Raw genomic sequence first — 22322 nt, forward strand, 5'->3', positions numbered from 1 at the left:
AACAACAAAATAATTAGAAAGTTGTTTAAATGATAACAGCACCTCTGTAGCAAAAGTCAGAACGGCATGCATTTTTATATATTCAAGAATATGAGATCAAATTTTTTCCAGGATAAATTAAAATACTTTTCAACCTATAATGAATTAACTAGCTTCACAATGAGGAACAGTGTTTTATATTCTGGAAAAGTGAAAATCTGGATACCCACAAACCCATAAAAAGATAAACTCACCCATAAAATTGTCAAACCATGACAAATTATATCATGAGATAGGATTATTTTTGAAAGTTTATTTTTCACTTGGTTAGACTATAATAAATTTAGTTTAATCCTTTATCCAAGTGCTAGCAAACAAAGTTTGCGCCTGAAAATATCTTCAGAACTGGGGTAAGGTAGTACAACACTGGGCAACTCATAGTAAAGGTGAACCAAGCTAACATCACTCCTATCTAAGTATCTCCCATAATGCAAAACACATCTCCTTGCGGATATGTATAATGTTATGCATTAAGGGAAGGGCCACTACCCAGACTAGTTTCGACCTTTATTGAGGTCTCTTCAGAGGGGGCCAGGCCCAGAAGTGGAGATACCAGGCAAAAGCAATGATGAGGTCATCTTTACCTATAGGAGTTGCCAAACGGTGTGCCACCTTTTTATTAAATTACTCTGGATTTAGAGAAAGATGTTGAAAGTTTATTTTTCACTTGGTTAGACTATAATAAATTTAGTTTAATCCTTTATCCAAATGTGAGCAAACAAAGTTTTCGCCTGAAAATATCTTCAGTACTGGGGTAAGGTAGTACAACACTGGGAAACTCATAGCAAAGGTGGACAAGCTAACATCACTCCAATCTCAGTATCACCCATAATGCAAAACACACATCTCCTAAACTTTCAACATCTTTTTCTAAATCCAGAGTAATTTAATAAAAAGGTGACACACCGTTTGGCAACTCCTATAGGTAAAGACGACCTTGCCATTGCTTCTGCCTGGTATCTCCACTTCTGAGCCTGGCTCCCACTGAAGAGACCTCAATAAAGGTCGAAACTAGTCTGGGTAGTGGTCCTTCCCTTAATGCATAACATTATACATATCCGCAAGGAGATGTTTTGCATTATGGGAGATACTGATATAGGACTAATGTTAGCTTGGTCCACCTTTGCTACGAGTTCCCCAGTGTTGTACCACCTTACCCCAGTCCTGAAGATATTTTCAGGTGCAAACTTTGTTTGCTCACACTTGGATAAAGGATTAACCTAAATTTATTATAGAGATAGGACTAATTGTCCTGTTCTAATAAAAATTAGAATTAAGATTGCTAGTAGCCAAATGATTACTTAGTGGTGCTGTATGTAGGTAATACATATAGTTTAATATAGTTTTTATCCTGCCGTGGGCCACACAAAATCATGTTATGGGCTGCATGCGGCTTGTGGGCCTGCTGTTGGCCACCTACGCTCTAGATGATTAATTTTCCTTTTTATATTAATAATCAGATATGTGTTTGATCATATCTAATTATTTATCTGAGTTCTGACTAATTACCTTTTCTTACTATCATCATAATTTAGTTATCAAATACTGCACGAAGAAGTCATGTCATTACTAACTTCCTATCAACAAATTTTGTCCAAATTAACCTGTTATCGGTCAAGATTCCAATATTATCAGATCTTATATTTCTCTCTTCTAATGTAGTTTTTACTGTATCAGTCCATCTACATTTTGGTCTTCTTCTGTATCTTTTCCCTGCCATCCTGACAAAGAACACTTGTTTTGCTAACCTTTTCTCTCTCATTCTATTTAATTTAAGTGTCCATATCACCTCAGATTATATAAATTATTTTCTATATACTATATATAGAAAATAATTTATATACTATATATAGAAAATAATTTATATAATCTGAGGTGATATGGACACTTAAATAGAATAAGAGAGAAAAGGAGAGAAGAGGTGTTAGACAAGGATGTACATTATCCCCTCTGTTTTTCATTATCTATATGGATCACATTATGAAGGAAAGTGGTATTAAACATGATATCAGAATTGGAGATGTTAATGTCAGCTCTTTGCTTTATGCGGATGATGTTATACTTCTAAATAAATCCGCTACAAGTCTGCAAGATTCTCTGACTAAATTGAATAGCTGTTGTAATAGATATGGTATGAAAGTCAGCAATAAAAAGACAAAGACAATGAAAATAGGCAGAATCATTGAAAATGTTAACTGTGTTGCAAATGGAGAACCTGTGGAACAAGTGAAACATTTCAGCTACTTAGGCATGATTTTTACTGAAGACGGTAAATTAAATATAGAAATAGACAACAGAATCAACAAAGCTGGTATGGTGGGAAGTCAACTGAATAAATTCATTTGGAATAAGAGAGAAATTAGTCGGAACACTAAATTAGCTGTATACAAGACAGTGTTCAAACCAGTTTTAACTTATGGATCTGAGAGCTGGGTCAGAAGTAAAACACTTGACCAAAGACTAGAGACCACAGATATGAGAGTCCTGAGAAAGATTATGGGCATGAACAGATGGCATCAATGGCAATATCATATTAAAAATGAGGATATTAGGAAAGAACTTGACATTGTCAGCATCCAGGAATGCGTTAGCAGAGCTAATCTCAGGTGGTATGGTCACTCAAACAGAATGGGCAAGGAAAGATTAGCAAAACAAGTGTTCTCTGCCAGGTTGGCAGCAAAATGACCCAGAGGAAGACCAAGATATAGGTGGATTGATATGGTACAAAGTGCCTTAGACGATAGAAATATAAGATCTGATAATGTTGGAGTCTTGACAAGTAACAGACTGATTTGGAGGAAAACTGTAGATAAGAAGTTAGTAATGATGTAATTTTTTTCATGTAGTACTATCATATCCTGTACACCCCTTGAGGGTACATGGCAGGAATTTGATGATGATGATGATTATACATGTACATTCCAACCAGTTGGTATGGAATGATTTCTAATACTAACTAGAAGTTGGCTAGAGTCCTGACTTATGCTAGATCTTATGTATTAGTAGGCTAAATGTGTGCCATCCAGATTCTTGGAATGTTCATGCCGCCATTGTTGTTGATATTTGGGTGGTTTATCAGAATTTTGCAGGCTATCTTAAATTTTCTTTCGTACCAGGTTTTTGTATGGTGTAAAGAGCGGGTGCTTTTCCAGTCGATTTGATGTAAGGTGTTGAGCGCATGATCAGAGAGACCTGCTTCACCAAAATGGTAATATTTAATGTGTCTTATGTGTTCTTTCTTACATGTAGGGATTGTACGTCCTGTTCCACCAATGTAAAGTAAGTTACAGTGGATGCAACAGACTCCGGGATATGCCAAGAGGAGGAGAGGATCCTTAGAGGAGTTGAATATGGTTTTAAGTTTAGTAGGTGACTTAAAGGTGGCATTGAGGTTATAATGGTGTAGGATTCTGTTGATTTTTTCTGATAACCCTTTAACGTATGGGATGGCTGTTTTACTATAATCTAGATTTTTTTTTTGTTGATGTTTTATGGAGTATTTTATTGATAGTATTTTTGTTATAGCCATTATTTATGAATGTGTCGCTGATGCTTTTTAGTTCTTGCTTCAGGGATTGGTGGTTAGAGCAAATTGTTATGGCACTGTTTGTAAGAGTGTTAACAACTCCATATTTTTGTGATGGGTGGTGGTATGAATTAGCATGTATGTATTGACCAGTGTATGTTGGTTTTCGGTAGACCTTGAAGGATAGACTGCCTGAGGGGAGACGTGTGACTAGTGTGTTTAGGTATGGAAGTGAGTTCTGATTTTCAATTTCGATGGTAAATTGTATGCGTTCATGTTGTTTGTTCAAGTGGCTAAGAAATGTGTTTAGTGTTTGTTGCCCATGCTGACAGATAGCAAACACATTGTCAATGTATCTAAGCCATATTGTAGGTTTTAGAGTGGTGGAATCAAGAGCCCTTTGCTCAAAAGTTTCCATGTAAAAGTTAGCGATTGGGGGGGGGATAGTGGGGGGGGGGGGGGGATTTCCACCTGACATTATGGCAAAGAGTGCCATAATGTCAGGTGGAAATTTGTTCTGTAGTAAGAGAATTGTGTCATTGATGGGGACATTTGTGAAAAGGCCAGTAATGTCAAAACTGACTAATAAGTCGTCTTTGTCGAGTGTTATGTTTTTAATTTTGTTTATAAAGTGTTGTGTGTTCTTTATGTAGGAGGGGGGAATGACCTACCAACTCCTTGAGTGTAGACGCTAACTTCATAGCTAAGTGGTAACTAGGGCTATTTATGTTCTATATTTTATCCTGTTTGTTGGGTTATGGTTTAACAGTTTGTAGGTGTTGTTATCAGCTACTAGTTGATTCATCTGAAGTATGTATGTTGACCTGTCAACATACATACTATACATACTACATACAAAAAACATAGAAAATAAATATCAAGACGGTGGCAAAATATGCTGGAGGTTGTTGATGAAGATCAGAAATGGAGGAAAGAGTGCTGTAAAAGGAATTAGAGATGATAAAGGTGACAAGAAAACAGAAGAAAAAGATATCCTTGAAGTATGGAGTAATTACTTCGAAAAATTGCTAAATGAAACAAGCAGTGATAGCACAGTGGTAAAAAAACACTCAACAGGCATACAGTCAGAAATACATATTCATATTTGAAGTAGAAAAAGCAATCAAAGGCTTGAAATGTGGAAAGGCAGCAGGAGTAGATGATATTCAACCAGAAATGCTGAAGTATGGTGGTATAAAAGTCCTACAGTAGCTGCACTGCATAGTTCAGAAGGTCTGGACAGAGGGACGAATTCCAGATGATTGGAGTAGAGCTCTCATAGTACCCATATATAAAAAGGGAAATAAAACTGAATGTGAGAATTACAGAGGTATTTCCCTAATGAGCGTTCTGGGCAAGATTTATGCCAATCTACTTGAGAAACGGTTGAGAAGAATTGTGGAAGAAAAGCTTGGTGAAGAACAAGCTGGATTCAGGCCAAATAGAGGCTGCTAGGATCAGATCTTCACTCTACGACAAATAGTAGAGAAATCATAGGAATATAATAAAGATCTGTATTTAAGTTTTGTCAATCTGGAAAAGGCATATGACAAAGTGACAAGAGAGAAGCTATTCAATATGCTACAGTTATATGATGTCAATGGGACATTATATCAAGCAATACTTAGTCTTTATTTGAGTTGTAAATCAGCAGTTAGGATTGAAAGAAGTACAGGAAGATGGTTTAATGTTAAGTCTGGTGTGAGACAAGGATGTACATTATCCCCTCTTTTATTCATTATCTATATGGATCACATTATGAAGGAAAGTGGTATTGAACCTAATATCAAAATTGGAGATGTTAATGTCAGCTCTTTGCTTTATGCAGACGAAGTTATACTTCTAAATAAATCTGCTACAAGTCTGCAAGATTCCCTGACTAAATTGAATAACTGTTGTAATAGATATGGTATGAAGGTCAGCAATACAAAGACAATGAAAATATTCAGAATCATTGAAAATGTCAACTGTGTTGTAAATGGAGAGCTTGCGGAACAAGTAAAATATTTCGGCTACTTAGGCACAATTTTTAGTGAAGATGGTAAATTGAATATGGAAATAGACAACAGAATCAACAAAGCTGGTATGGTAGGAACTCAATTGAATAAATTCATATGGAATAAGAGAGAAATTAGTCAAAACTCTAAATTAGCTGTATACAAGACAGTGTTCAAACCAGTTTTAACTTATGGATCTGAGAGCTGGGTCAGAAGTAAAACACTTGACCAAAGACCACAGATATGATAGTCTTGAGAAAGATTAGAGGCATGAACAGATGGCATCAATGGCAATATTATATTAAAAATGAGGATATTAGGAGAGAACATGACATTGTCAGCATCCAGGAATGCGTTATGGTCACTTAAACAGAATGGATGATATAAGATTAGCAAAACAAGTGTTCTCCGCCAAGTTGGCAATAAAACGACCCAGAGGAAGACCAAGATATAGATGGATTGATACGGTACAAAGTGTCTTAGACAATAGAAATATAAGATCTGATAATGTTGGAGTCTTGACAAGTAGCAGACTGATTTGGAGGAAAATTGTAGACAGTTAGTAACGATGTAAATTATCATGTAGTACTATCATATCCTGTACATGCCTTGAGGGTACATATCAGGAATTTGATGATGATGATGATTCATGTATATATATATAAATGACAATTGTCATTAAACTCTGTAGAATAATAAAGAAGGTACGATACAGCCTCAGCACTTTACCAAATATCTCCCCTCCCCCCCTATAACTTTCTCATATTTATAAAACATATTTAACAGACTTAACATATGGATATCTAACTGGTTTCCTGGTCACTAGCCATATAGTTATGGGATGAATTAACTGAATTCAACCAGTATTCACCTCACTCATTATAGAAACAAACAGGTTAGATAATAAGTGCATTGAGATTTTTGCATGGATCGCAATACTTTTTCATTCAACAATAAGACTTAGCAAGTTAAAATAAAATATTCACTAAATAGAGAATAGTATCATCATGAATAATTTAGATGTTAAAAGTTGTCCAATTTAAACCAAAACTATTACTGCTTAACAAATTTTAGAGAATATTCTAAATTTCATTCATATTGAATCACACTGTTATATGTATAGAATAAGAGTTACTAAGCAGGTCACATCTTTCAGAATAGCAAAACGATGTCCTCCTGTTTAAGTTGAAGATGTAATTGTGTAGCTTTTCAAACTAATAGAAAAGAAACATATTACAAGCAGATGTCATATGCCCAAATCTTCTTTATGACCAACCTGATAAAATCTCTGATTAGCATTTAATATCTGCACATCACAACATTTTTGGAACATGCATGATAGGGTTATATCAAGCATATCAAAAGTTCCTGTCAAATAAGTCAGCTTGTGCTCTTAGAGAATATAGAGACAAATGCAAGAATGCTAAACACTGTGTAAAACTAGCTAAACAAAAGTCATGGGAGGACTTTGGCAAGAATATAGAAAATAAATATCAAGAAGGTGGCAAAATATTCTGGAGGTTGTTGAAGAAGCTTAGGAATGGAGGAAAGAGTGCTGTAAAAAGAGTTAGAGATGATAAAGGTGACATGAAAACGGAGAAAAAGATATCCTTGAAGTATGGAGTAATTACTTTGAAAAACTGCTAAATGAAACAAGCAGTGATGACAGCACAGTGGTAAAAAACAATGACCAGACATGCAGTCAGGAATACATATCCATACTTGAAGTAGAAAAAGCCATCAAAGGGTGTTGAAACGTGGAAAGGCAGCAGGAATAGATGATATTCGACCAGAAATGTTGAAGTATAGTGGTATAAGAGTCTTACAGTGGCTGCACTGCATAGTTCAGAATGCCTGGACAGAGGGACATATTCCCAATGATTGGAGTAGAGCTCTCATAGTACCCATATATAAAAAGGAAAATAAAACTGCATGTGAGAATTACAGAGTTATTTCCCTACTGAGTGTTCCTGGCAAGATCTATGCAAGTATACTTGAGAAACGATTGAGAAGAATTGTGGAAGAAAAGCTTGGTGAAGAACAAGCTGGATTCAGGCCAAATAGAGGCTGTTAGGATCAGATCTTCACTTTACGACAAATAGTGGAGAAATCATGGGAATATAACAAAGATCTGTATTTAAGTTTTGTCGATTTGGAAAAGGAATATGACAAGGTGCCAAGAGAGAAGCTATTCAATACGCTGCAGTTATATGGTATTGTCAATGGGGCATTATATCAAGCAATACTTAGTCTTTATTTGAGTTGTAAATCAGCAGTTAGAATTGAAGGAAGTACAGGAAGATGGTTTAATGTTAAATCTGGTGTGAGACAAGGATGTACATTATCCCCTCTGTTATTCATTATCTATATGGATCACATTATGAAGGAAAGTGGTATTAAACATGATATCAAAATTGGAGATGTTAATGTCAGCTCTTTTCTTTATGCGGATGATGTTATACTTCTAAATAAATTGCTACAAGTCTGCAAGATTCTCTGACTAAATTGAATAGCTGTTGTAATAGATATGGTATGAAGGTCAGCAATAAAAAGACAAAGACAATGAAAATAGGCAGAATCATTGAAAATGTCAACTGTGTTGTGAATGGAGAACCTGTGGAACAAGTAAAACATTTCAGCTATTTTTTACTGAATATGGTAAATTAAATATAGAAATAGACAATAGAATCAGCAAAGCTGGTATGGTGGGAAGTCAATTGAATAAATTCATATGGAATAAGAGAGAAATTAGTCGGAACACTAAATTAGCTGTATACAAGACAGTGTTCAAACCACTTTTAACTTATGGATCTGAGAGCTGGGTCAGAAGTAAAACACTTGACCAAAGACTAGAGACCACAGATATGAGAGTCCTGAGAAAGATTAGAGGCGTGAACAGATGGCATCAATGGCAATATCATATTAAAAACGAGGATATTAGGAAAGAACTTGACATTGTCAGCATCCAGGAATGCATTAGCAGAGCTATTCTCAGGTGGTATGGTCACTTAAATAGCATGGGAGAGGAAAGATTAGCAAAACAAGTGTTCTCTGCCAGGTTAGCAGCAAAACGACCCAGAGGAAGACCAAGATATAGGTGGATTGATACGGTACAAAGTGCCTTAGACGATAGAAATATAAGATCTGATAATGTTGGAGTCTTGACAAGTAACAGACTAATTTGGAGGAAAATTGTAGATAGGAAATTAATAATGATGTAATTTTTTTCATGTAGTACTATCATATCCTGTACACCCCTTGAGGGTACATGGCAGGAATTTGATGATGATGCATGATAGGGTCAAGTTTGTTGATAATTGATAGATTCATGGCTGCTCATAATCAATCCTGATAATCACAGTATACCTTTGTTCACATGACAGATAATTAACCTTTGTTGTTAATTATCTGTCATGTGAACCAAATAAAAATTGTGTAATAATTTGCATTATAAACAAAATTGTGGAAAAAATAGCTTGTAGAAAAGAATACCTTATTAATGACTGTCAACAAAAGTAGACATTTCACATGATACTGCATTTTGATATTGCAAAATAAATGAAACTAAGTGTACAAAATTTAAAAAAAAAAAAGTGAAGATGATGTCAGCTATTGAACTATATATATAGCACTTCATTCTGTGAAAAACCAAAACACCTTGAAGTTGATAATGCTGCATATTATAATTCTAAACAAGCCAAGAATATATGCTATGGAAAAAACTAAAGTAAAAGCTTTATGTTAAATATCTTAGTATTATATTCAGTTAATACATAGCCTATATAAAAACAATCATGTTTATTATTTATTCTCTTACTAATGATGCTTCAACAAAGGTAAAGTTAAACATTTTGGACTGTTCTAAAATATTTTAATTTTTAATCTAGTACTGGTAATTTAATTTATCTTGATCCTGAGAGTAATTTATTAGGATAATGAAGAAAATTCAAGAGTTGTTAAAAATGATCAAATAAAAGGGCTTAAAAAAAGCATTCTCTTGATTAGATTTAATTTTGGAAATGACAGTTAGTAATTCTAATATCAATTATGGTAACAACTTTTCTTTTCCAAAAGCTGAAAGTGAAATTAAAAGCAGATATCTAAAATTTAGTTTTATTATTATTAGACTTCCAGTCGTTGGAGGAGGCTATACATTGTACACACCAGCTGTCATACCTTCTCTTAAATTCATTCATGCAAGATGCACTTACTATTTCAACAGACAAACTGTTCTACTCACTCATGATTCCATGAGAGAAAAACCTAGCTCTCAACTCTTTCTTAACTGCACACAAACTTAACTTCCACAGATATACCCTTATATCTGTGAATAAAAAGTTTCACAGATATAAGGGTATATCTGTGATAAAAGTTGATAAAAAATTTTATCAACTGATATCCTATAATGCCCTCTCAGAAGTTTATAGATCTCCATCATATCAACTCCCCCCCCCCGTCCTGTCTACCAGTGACTTTCACATACTCTCACACTCTATCATCATAATCTACATTCCAGAATTCTGATATCATCTTTATAACTCTTCTTTGCATCCTATTCACAGCTTCTTTATCCCTTTGGAACCCAGGGAACCAAATCTGCACACAGTAATCCAGATGCAGTCATATCAAGGCCTTGTAAAGAGGTAAAATGACTTCATGTCCTTACTTGTCATTGTTCATTTCAACATTGCAATTATATTCTAAGTTGTATTTGCAATCTTTGCTACATGATCATTGAACTTCAACTTCTTACCCACTATAACTCTAAACTGCATCAGTTATTTCAAGCATAATCCATCAATAACCTGATGGATATTCATTAACAGTGTTCTCCCCAGAAATTTTTACCGGTGCAATGAAGCATTAGCCGGGCATACAAAACTTTTGAATGAGTTAAAAAAGATCCTTTTTCATAGTAAATTAAAATAGTAATTTTATTAGAAATTACTTCAAACAAGGATAATATTTTATATAGTAATTATAACAAACAAGACTAGGATTTTTCTTATTTTCTCATTAAGTAATGAAAAACTTTGTAATGCCCAGCTTAAAATTCAATACATTAATTCTTCTCTTCTTAGAAGAAGAAACCCAGTTGTCAGCAGCTTTTTCGTAATTAAAATCTGTTGGATCTGGTCCCTCCAGTGAAATCAGCATCAGATTATTTATGGTGCCCTGACTGGTGCAATTCCTCATACAGGTTTTTATTCTTTTTAATGCAGAGAAACCCCTTTCACGTTCAGCTGTGCTCACAGGTATGGTCAGTCCAACAGTAGCTAGTTCTGCTAAATTTGGAAAAGACTCTTTGAGCTCAGATGTTGTTGCTAATTTCAGCAGTATTTGTCTTGGATCTAGATGTTGCGTGACTGTCCATTCATCATTTTTGATGCAACTGCCAATTCTAGTTTAGTACTTTCATAGTTTAAAACTGCAGGACTTCCATTTCTAGAATAATAATCAAAAAGAATCTCAGAAGTCTCACGTTGTTCATAACTTTCTGCAATGAAAAGTAGGAAATGATTGGTATATCTAGAAATCTTGCTTCTAGGTGTTTAATAATTGTGCCTATGTATTTATCATATTTGCAGTCTTAAATGTATTCAATGTGAAGGTCTGACCATTCACCTGAAAGATGCTGAGGAAGATTTTGAAAATGACTGCCAGGAGTGTCTTTCAATTCCATGATGGATAGTTTTCTGGCATCTAAGACTAGCTCTATTTCAGTTAAGTCAACATCTTGCCTTTGCCATGATCTAGACAAGTTAGATAAATGCATTACTGCATTTATCTAACTGCGGTATAAAAGCATCATTAGTGAAGCTACGAAATTGTATGTTCTGATATATTTACTTAAACCTTCAGCTGTGATATCATTTTGTTCGGTGGCCTCCCTTTCCAATGCAGCTATAATACTCACGATGCATTCTCTTAGAGACTGTATTGAAGAATCATGAGACAGCCATCTAGTGTCACTAGCCATTTTAAGTTTAATCTGAGGACCGTTCAGCATATTTTGGATTTGGGTTAAACCAGCCATCCTGACTGAAGAATTTTGGAAGATGAAAAACAATTGCCTTAAGATATCATTAAACATGACTAAATAAGGCACTTCAGCAGCTGCTTGGGAACTAGCAAGAGCCAGTTGGTGGTTTACACAATGACAGTTGACCATGAGTCCATCTGTTTTATCTTTGAGCAGTTTTGCAACTTCCTTCTGCTTTCCAATCATGACAGCTGCTCCATCAGATCCTAGGCCCACCAGATTACAAGGTTTTAAGCCTAGACTGTCAAGGGTTTCAATTACTTTGTTAGTTATAGTATCAATGACATTGCAAGTTGATACAAAACTAACCCTGACCGCTTTTCTAAGTTGACAAACATATTTAATGTACACAATCAGCTGTTTTAAAACTAAGATGTCTGTAGTTTCATCACATAAAACACTGAAATAATCTGCAGAATGTATATTTTTCAGCATAGTCATACCCCGACTTACGCGAATCCGGAGTTACGCGGTTTCTTATATGTACATATTCCCGTCCCGCTTCACCACTAGTCGTATCTTTCCGGCGCCGGCCGCATTCGCCAGTGTCGCACATGCTGTGAACAAGCATTGACGTGTTTCATGCGGTCTCCGTTCATACACGATTTTTATCGTCTACAGACCTTGCGATTGTTTAATGTTATGTTCTTGATCAAAATTTTATCACATAAAAAATAATAATGTCATCCAAAAGAAGCATGTCCGATTCTTCTACAGCTAGCAAGAAAAGAAAAACATTGACTTTGGAAACAAAACTCAACATTATTAAGGATTTTGAAAGCGGAATGAAAATTTGTGAGCTAGGCAAAGAAGTTCGATCTACAGGAATCCACAGTAAGAACAATCGTAAAAGAAAGGTTTATGGATTTTGGAGGACATAGATTCTAATGAGGAATTGAAAAGGAATTGTAGTCACAAGGCAAGGAATAAAATAATCATTAGCTTGCTATGAAGAAATTTTGCATAACAGGAAAAAGACATTATGCCGTCAAACGAATCTATTAGATTTTATGATACCATCGACATCGAAATAACTTTCTTTTTTTTATGTATGAAAAACTACAATTATGATTATATTTCTTAAAAAAGACAGATGGTTTTGTAAACCTTTGGTCCCAATTAACTAATATTTTGTATGTTTGTATATATAAATTACATGCAAAATTATACCAAGAGTTATGCGAATTCGACTTACGTGCTTTTTGTTGGTCCAACCTACGGCGTAACTTTGGGGTATGACTGTATTTCAGATGTAATTTCTGATGCTAAAATATCAATCAACTCTTGCATTATTCTTTCTGAGGTATAATGTGCATTTTTACAAACGTTAAGATGTTCTAAGTAGGAAAAGCCCATAGCAATGGGCTGCAATGCTCAAGCAATTTTTCAAATAATGTAGTATGTGGTAACTCATTTTTCACTAACCAATACACAGATCTTAAAGCTCATAGAAAAGCATCTCTCTGCAAGTTATTCAAAATCGAAATTGATTTTTCAATTTGCCCTATTCCAGTTTCTTCTAGTATATGTTTTTCAATTATATCTGAACAAGAATCAGTGTTGCTTTGTTCGTGGTCAAGCAAGCTTTCTTTTCGAAGTCTTGTGCATGACATAGTTACCCAAGTCACTTCCTTGTTTGTGGGTCATCTCTTTCCATATTTCATACATGCGGAACACATCATTCCATTATCTTTCAACACTAACCAAAGGAATTTTTTAAACCACTCACTGTTAATACCTGATAAGTGGTGTTTAGATGCATGTTTTACATTTGAAAGAGACTCTGCAGAAATCGACTATTCTGTTGTTGGTTTGGGATCTTCGCTACTATGCTTATCAGTTTCATCTTTCTTAAAATAACTTAAGAGTGTGGTTTTCTGACTTGACTTTTTATTCATTATGGGGTAATTTAATAAATACAAAATATCATTGTTATTAAATTAATCAGAACAAATCATTGAATTGTGTACTGACAGTAATACCCGAGACACACAATGCACATTATGTCACAATTTTACTATTTATAAGTATTCATTATTAGGAATGGGAATTGGTATCACTCGAGACTGACATCATAGTCCTCGAGAGTTTCGAGAATTACCCGAGAAAACAACTATATTTGATGCACAGGCCTATTTTCTTTTATAAAATAAAATATTAAATACTTGACTCACGATCTTCGGACAAAAACCATTATTAAGAAAAATAAATGTAGATTTTTAATATTGATTTTCGCCTTCAATTTGAATTTTCTCAAGTTAACATCAAAAACATCAAAATTATGTCTCTTTCGTAAAAGATCTTCTTTGCAACTGATACTGTTGAATTCGAGATCTCGATTTTTGTCTTCTTTTGCATACAGATTGGTATGCATCAAAGTGAACATCTCAAGCTCTTGATGGCTTGCAATGCAAGAAACTGAGCAGGTCTCACAAGTAACAAGACTCTCCGGTTCAATTTCTCATCACTATTAATTAAAAAATGTCTTAAATTATTTTTCCATTCTTGTTCATTATTTAGCCATGTCAATTCACAATGATAATTAGCCGGGCGGTCAGTAAAACCAGCTGGGCGGTTTGCCCATTCAAAAGGTCCTAGAGAGAACATAGATCAAGCCGAAGCGCATAACTTTACACTTGCTAACACTCAACTGACAATCTATTCAAATTCAAGTACAGCCCACACTTCCAGCCTATTCAAATCACCCTGTAAATGTTGTATACCTGTAGAATCTCTAATTGCCCTGCATATCTTTATATCATCAAGCAAATAACTGTCCAGCTCTTCCCAATATCATTAATATATTAAACACAATGTTACAAAGGATGATCCCCAGAGCACACCAATGGTCACCTCAAATCTGGCAGATTTACAGTTCCCATCTACCACTTTCTAATAACTGTCCATCAGCCACCAACTTATCCAAGCCAATAGTTTATATTTTAATCCCGTTTCTCCAGTTTACACAACAACCTTTCATACCTTAATATCCTTGTTTAAGCAGTTCTACTAGCAAAACTAAAGGAATTATGTTGGGTTCTGCAACCGTAAAATTTAGAGCACATACCAATGAGATGGAGGATTGCTTAAGTATAAAGACTACATTACTGGGAGGAGAAGTCCACATAGCCTATAAAGAATAAAGAGTCACTGCTTATGAGATACTTGTGCAATTTTTTCCTACAAACTTCTGTCTAGAACACTTAAAAGAAATCCTTTATTCCTCCATACAGCACCAACCATCCTTTTGGATGTGCTATTATAGATGATGTTTTCTCTATCTCGCCTCATCATGAAGATACCCTACCAACTACCAAACTTTCTAGCAAAAATAAATAGCCTGCACCCCTCTTCCCAAATAAATTCACAATGGAAACAGAAAAAACAACAATAAACTGGCTTTCTTAGATTCGTATTCTCTCATTCTTCTTCACGTGAAAACCACCTTTGTCTACTGCAAACTAACCTTCACTGGTTGCTACATACAGCAGCAGTCTACAAACCATTCATCACCAAATATTGGAATAACAAAAACATTACTCCCATCAGACACATATCATATGCTCTAATCCACAAGATCTCAAGCTGGAACTTTTAACATCCAAAGCATTATGCAGTTAAATGGCTTCTCTTGATGGACAATACTGTAAGTGGAATACACATAAAAAGATGCAAATTAATTCAGGATATCTAGCTAGATAAATTTTATTACTGAAATCCTCTCAAAAAACTGCCTAGACCATTCTTCCAGTTTTAATTTCAAATGAACCATTTACAGGGGTACAAAGGAGCAGAAATTATATCAAAATTGTATGCAGCAATCTCGACTCTGGCTGAGTGGAATTTAAAAAAATTTGAGATATAGGATGCATACAACAGAATGTCTACAATGGCTGATTCTGGTTACAATTAGATAATTTTATTGGCAAAAAAAGATTTCAAATAATATTAATAATTACATATTGTCTGGATGGAATTTAACAAAGTTTTGTATTTAGGGTCTCTACTAAAATATCTTAAATTGTTTTCTATTTTTGGCTTCAATTTGATCTTTGAAGTAGAAAAATTATACAAAACAAAGTTATATTTAAAATATATAAGCCAATGTGTCAAATCAAACATTTGCCAGTTTTAGTATACTCTTCAAATTAGTGTGAAATATACTATGCAGTATATTTCATTTAATTTATAAATAAATTTCATCTATGATAACGCCTCCCTGGCTTGATGGAATTTAAAGAAGCCTGGTCTTGAGGCTAGTTATTAAAATTTATTGTTTCATCTGTATCTTTAAATGACAAAACTAGCAAAACTAAATTATGTCTGTAGTATGGATAGGTCCAATCTTTGTGATAAGGAATGATGTCGCTATACAAGAATACTATTACAAAAGAATCTTTTCAATTTCAAAAGAATTCTATAAACAATGCAGAACTCCCTAAAATTATTGATATATATATATATATATATATATATATATATATATATATATATATATATATATATATATTTATATATTTATATATATATATATTAATCAGAACATTTTCTAATTTAAATATAAATAAAACACAAACATTGATTAGTAGTTAAGATATTTAAAAAAACAATAATTTTTCTGCCTTACCTGTTCTTTCATATAATCTAAAACAAGGAGTGTAGGATTCTGTAACTGCTGTGCTAAAGATTCCTGAAGAATCAGAAACAACAGGTTCATCAATAAAACTAAAATTTATGTGTGCAAAATGTATAACATAGATTTGCATTAGCAAAAAAAGCATCAGCCTTTTAAATACCAGATATAAAATATATTCAAGTCTTTTAAAGACTACATGAACTAAACACTATGAAAATATTTTTGGAGAGGAACAAAATGGTTTCCATAAAGATCTTGTAGTGATGCCTTTTTCACTCTCACGCTCCTGATAGAAAAAAAAGAGAACTCAATTTAGAGACTCATATATTATTCATCAATTATAAAAAAACTTTTGATAAAATTAATTGTAATAGGCTACTGGAAATTTTAAGAGATGACAACATTCTTAACCAGTTAATTAAAGCAATTTTCAGCCCTTTGATTGGAAAGACCTGGGTTCGATTCCTGTCAGTGCGAGGAACCTTTATATGGTCTCTTTCAAAAGCCTTTATCTAGTCTCTTTCTTTCTAACTCACGAAAGGTGAGTTAGCAGGTCTCATACAGAGATAAGGGGGTTTTTCATCATGAAAACTCGGGTTTTTCATCCCCAGAACATGCAAACCAGAGCTGTGAACACATACATTTACAGTTATAGGACACACCAAGAGGAATAGGGCTAACCACCTTATCTTCAGGTTATGGTTGCGGTTACAAGAATACTTACCTTGACACTGTAAAGGTAGAAGAGAAGGATTAAATAAAATATATATATAACAATAACCAAATTAAACTAAAAATTGCCACACAAAAATCTGAGTCACAGAACATAAATGTAGGTGTTCGACAAGGATGTAGTCTATCACCGCTCCCCTTTAATATATATATTAATAATATTATAAGAGAGCAGAGGAAACAACCATTTTGGCATTTACAGATTACACCAACGATACAATTTTATTCACCGACGATCGGGCTCTAATTGAAGATACCTAAGATTCACTACAGCAAGCAGCCTTATCATTAAATGAAATAGCAAAAACATACAAAAGTCATCGCATTTAAAGGCTGAGACCAATTGCATTAACAATGATGTTATAGAATGGATATACATTCAAATATCTAGGCTACCATTTATCTTATGAAAGAGAGAAAGACGTGCAACATAAAATATCCAATTATATAGGAATAACAAGATCTATCAATCAGATATTCAATCCAAATTTTTTAATAAGCAAGAAAACAAGAATAAGAATCCATAACTCAACAGCCAGACCTATCCTAACATATGGTTCAGAAGCCTGGACCATAACTCAAGCAGATAGAAAAAGACAGATAAGCTCTGAAATGATTTAATGCACAAAACAGCTGGATATAATAGACTAGACTTCAAAAGAAATAGTGATATCTTAAAGGAACATGAGGTGATATCTGTTTTAGACTACACTGATCTTTATAGAGTGAGATGGAAATAACATACAGAAAGAATGATGAAGGAAGACTCCCCGGAGAGATACAGATATCGACCTCAAGGGAGAAGGAATAGAGGATGGCTTTCAAAAAGATGGGAAGAGACTGTAACAGGCCACTAGGCCTATTATTGGAAAGGAAGAAGATTAGTTTTGCAATTAAGTTCTGCCAAGCTGATACTACAGGTTTTGTTTTATTAAATGCTCCCATAAAAGTTCAGATTTTCAAGCAAGATATTATCAGATAATGATATAATAATTAAATGGCAAATTCCCAAAGTTTTTATTTATTTATTTATTTGCACGATATCTCACCTAGTAAACACTGGAAAACGAAAGTATATTAGCAGATTGAGGAGAATGGAGATTAGAAAACCTACGAATCCTACTCTGGTAATAACCATGTATTTTTCATAGTATTATTTAACACGTTCGCTGCCAACTACGAGTATACTTGTAGTGGGTAAACCTGCTTCACAAGCCAGCTACGAGTATACTCGTAGGATGCTTACCGCTGGGAACGAGATTATTGTAGTGACCTTGAAGAAGTGAAAATGCTTGGCTTGTGGGGCTAGCATCAAAACTGTGTATTCTCATAGACCGTATATGCTCTGTACAAGCCAACTACGAGTATACTCGTAGGACGCTTACCTCCGGTAACGAGATTATCATACTGACCTTGAAGAAGTGAAATTGCTCGGCGTAGGGGAACAGACCATGCCGAAGTAGCGTGGCAGCGAACGTGTTAAAGTCTCTAATAAGAAAATTGATGGTCACCTCTGACATTGTAATAATTCCCATTTCACAAACATTAATGACAAAGTGGAATTTCATGACACAAACTCACAGCGTGCTGTTGCTAAGTAAAAATGTCATCCATACAACTATCTGGGGTTAAAAGGTAGGCTACTTATGTAAAACAGTAGTCTACCTTGTGCATGGGTACAAATGCATCAGTGATTTCTACAACTATAGGAAATACCAAAATATATGTATATCAGTAATATCTGTTCAGAAATGCATCAACATATACAGGGTGGCCATAATTAAACTTCACCTATTCAGAGCTTTATGTAGTATGATCTAACAAGCAGAATGGTATCAAATTTGGTAGGGTGACTAGTCAAGATATGGGAAGAAAGATTCCGCAAAAAAAAAAAAATTTTTTTTTCAATACGTGACTGATTGGGGGAATACAGTGCTGATGTAGCCCAGGAAGCTGAAAATTTGCATAAAATGAAAGTTGAACACCTCTTTTTTGCTGCCATCATTAGAACTATAATGAAAAGGGAAAGCTTCACAAATGCATTCATATTGATAGTCCTGTTCAAGATATGCCTCACTTTACCTTATCACGTTACTTGTTATTTTATCTTAAGGTGTGTAATGCATCAGTCACTCTGTGAGTTTAGAACCTGCCAGAACTTGCATAAAGGTCCTCTGTCAGCTAATGCAGTTAGATTGATGATTTGGAAGTTTGAAGAAACAGGATCTTCGGAAGTTCGACCTGGCAGAAGACGGAAACCAGTGCCACCATGGGTAATTGAAAAAGCTGCCACGCTGATTGTTAACAGATCAATGAAAATGTTGCCGATAGTAGCACCTCCCGTGGAGCATTGCAAAATTGGACATGCCTTATTTCAAGGTATGGAAAGTCTTGCACAAAATTATTACATTTGATGCATTCAAGATCAGTAGTAGTAGTTTACTATACTATACCCATATAGTAGCTGCTATACAATGATTATGATAAACTATTGCTCTGGCATTTCTGGTCAGATTGAAAGTCAACGATGCTTGGCCTTGGAAAATTCTGTGGGAATGAAGTGCATTTTTATCTGAATGGTACTGTAAACATTACTAACAATCCAGTACAAATGGAACACCAGAAAATTTATATGTTTGCCTAGGACAAAAGATCACAGTAGAGGGTGACTGTAAAGAAGAAATTATATATAGAATTCAACTTGTTTGGGAAAACACCATGAAGCACTCAAGGAAACATCTCAATCTGCCTTAAAAGAAAAATATTCGAAAGTTGTATACTTCTGGTCATGACATATGGAAGTGAAACATGGACTTCGACTAAAAAATTGACCAACGAATTAAGGATTACCCAGAAGAAAATGGACAGAACATTACTTAGTATTACCATTCTACATAGAAAGTGCAATACTTGGGTCAGAGCTCAGACTGGGATGAGATGATCCAAATGGCAATGGGTAGGTCATATTGCAAGAAGTAATATGACCTGAAGTAATAACACCCAAAAATGAACAAAGTTGATATCAGAATGGTAGTAACAGAGAGACGAAAGAGAAGGTGAGAGGATGAGATTAAAGAGATGGCATGAACTCAGTGGTATAGCAAGGTTCAAGATAGGAATGGATGGAGGACTTTGGGAGAGGCCTTTGTCTGGCAGTGGAAAGAAAATGGCTGATTTATTCCAATTTGTACTGATTTTAATACCATTATGCAACAGCTCTTGTTAGTAAAGAAGACAGGAGTAAGTTTTATATTGATTGAAAACCTGCTAGAACTACCCAGTAGCTTTATATTGCCATGCTTATTCTAAAACTCATTTATTTTCCATAAACAATACAGTTTAAAATGATTCCAGTCATTCTTCTGTGGAGAAATTTGAAATATCAGGTGATGTGATTTGGCTTATACTAAGCTCATAATGTGCTCCAAGTTTCCAATAAGGTTTGGGAATGAGACTGCAGCAATAATTACAATAATGATAAACCTAGTCACTTTTTATTTGAAATTAAAAAATGTCTTTAATGATATATATAACTTATCAAATATACCTAATTTTAATAAACATTTGAAAACCAATAGTGCTATCAACTAAGAATGATATTTTCTTCAGAGAAGGTATAATAAAACCTGATATTATAAACATAAACAAAATTCACTTCAATATTTTTCCCTAACTTCCAGAAAATAGCTAAACAGAGTTTTACTTCCTCTCATGTAGGAAATAAAATGTTATATTAAACACCATCCTTTCCATGTTCCTCCTCTTATAACTGAAGGCATTTGAAGATAACAAATTACATTCTGTGAAAACATTCATTATTAAATAAACTTTTAGAATAATTTCTAAAATTTATTTATAAATTTAAATAAATGAACTGAAATAAATCACCCATCCATACTACTTTTTAGAAATGAGTGAAAACAGAAATAAAAATATATTAATAAATAAAACTTTCATGTATTTTAATTCCAGGCATAACAAACAGTTCATATTACACTAGAGCTTAAATAAAATACAGGTAACCCTCGTATAACACGGATGTTAGGTTCCATAGAAATGCCGCATTATGTAAATCACGTTATGCGAGACTCAGATCACATAGAAAAAGTAGGGTTATGTTTTCCGAAATCGTTTTTTTTTTTATAATATAAACAACAATGACATATCCAACAAAAATATATTTTTATTAATTCAGGTAATTCGTGTAAGTTAAGAAAACATGTAAACTATGAAACAAATACATAGTACAGTATAAATTTATAAAAATTACAAATCATATGTAAACTTCATTGCACATAATGCACAAATGTTTTACGCAAATAAAATAAAGTGCATATTTTAACTGTCATCACTGTCTTCAAAACTAACATTTCATTAATATTCTTTATTTATGGCGTCATCATCACTTGAAATCTCTTGGACATCATTAGCATAATTCTCATTGAATACTTCAGCTGGTTTAGTTATGAAGAAGTCAGTAATAAGACCTTGCTTACCAGTATGCTGCAATATTTTATTAAGTTCATAACATGGAGCTAAAGAAATATCCAATCGTCTCGTGAATTTTCCGTAGCATTTCAGGTAATTCGTGTAAGTTAAGAAAACATGTAAACTATGAAACAAATACATAGTACAGTATAAATTTATAAAAATTACAAATCATATGTAAACTTCATTGCACATAATGCACAAATGTTTTACGCAAATAAAATAAAGTGCATATTTTAATTGTCATCACTGTCTTCAAAACTAACATTTCATTAATATTCTTTATTTATGGCGTCATCATCACTTGAAATCTCTTGGACATCATTAGCATAATTCTCATTGAATACTTCGGCTGGTTTAGTTATGAAGAAGTCAGTAATAAGACCTTGCTTACCAGTATGCTGCAATTTTTTATTAAGTTCATAACATGGAGCTAAAGAAATATCCAATCGTCTCGTGAATTTTCCGTAGCACTCCATTGAGGGATTATTATGCGTAAAATAACTTCCTAACTTTCTTGCCAAGTCCAATCCTTCTGTTAATTTCTTTAAACTGAATTCTTTAATGGATTCATCACAATCAGAATCTTCGGTAGAACTTTCCCCACCATTTGGTTCAACGTCATCTATTAATTGTACCAGTTCCTCCTCATTTAAATCTGTTTTCCCATCAATTAATTCACTAATTTCGTTTTCAACCATATCGCAAAAGCCCTCTAAGTGACCATTACTATAAAAATAAATTTTTACATAAAAAAAAGCATTACATATTGTATGTAACTCACCAGAAAATAGTGCTCAGCTTGAGATTAACACAGTTATGATTTTTAATGCGCTTTCCTGGCAAAAAAACGAAGGCAAA

The 22322-nt window shown here is 34.0% G+C and overlaps 1 protein-coding gene across 2 annotated transcripts in view; it reads right to left on the bottom strand.

Annotated features, from left to right (window-relative positions):
- The window catches only part of LOC150107706 (ubiquitin-like modifier-activating enzyme 6), a 701981-nt gene that overhangs the window by 471306 nt on the left and 208353 nt on the right, over positions 1–22322 (bottom strand). For both annotated transcript variants that reach the window (XM_090391479.1, XM_090391480.1), the window contains exon 11: positions 16233–16295. In XM_090391479.1, coding sequence (XP_090247605.1) covers positions 16233–16295 — 63 coding nt within the window. The remainder of the gene's footprint in view (positions 1–16232; positions 16296–22322) is intronic.

This window comes from Typopeltis vanoorti, chromosome 4, assembly GCF_054136105.1.
Source record: "Typopeltis vanoorti isolate ZY-2024b chromosome 4, IOZ_Tvanoo_1.0, whole genome shotgun sequence".
Classification (NCBI taxonomy): Eukaryota; Metazoa; Arthropoda; class Arachnida; order Uropygi; family Thelyphonidae; genus Typopeltis; species Typopeltis vanoorti.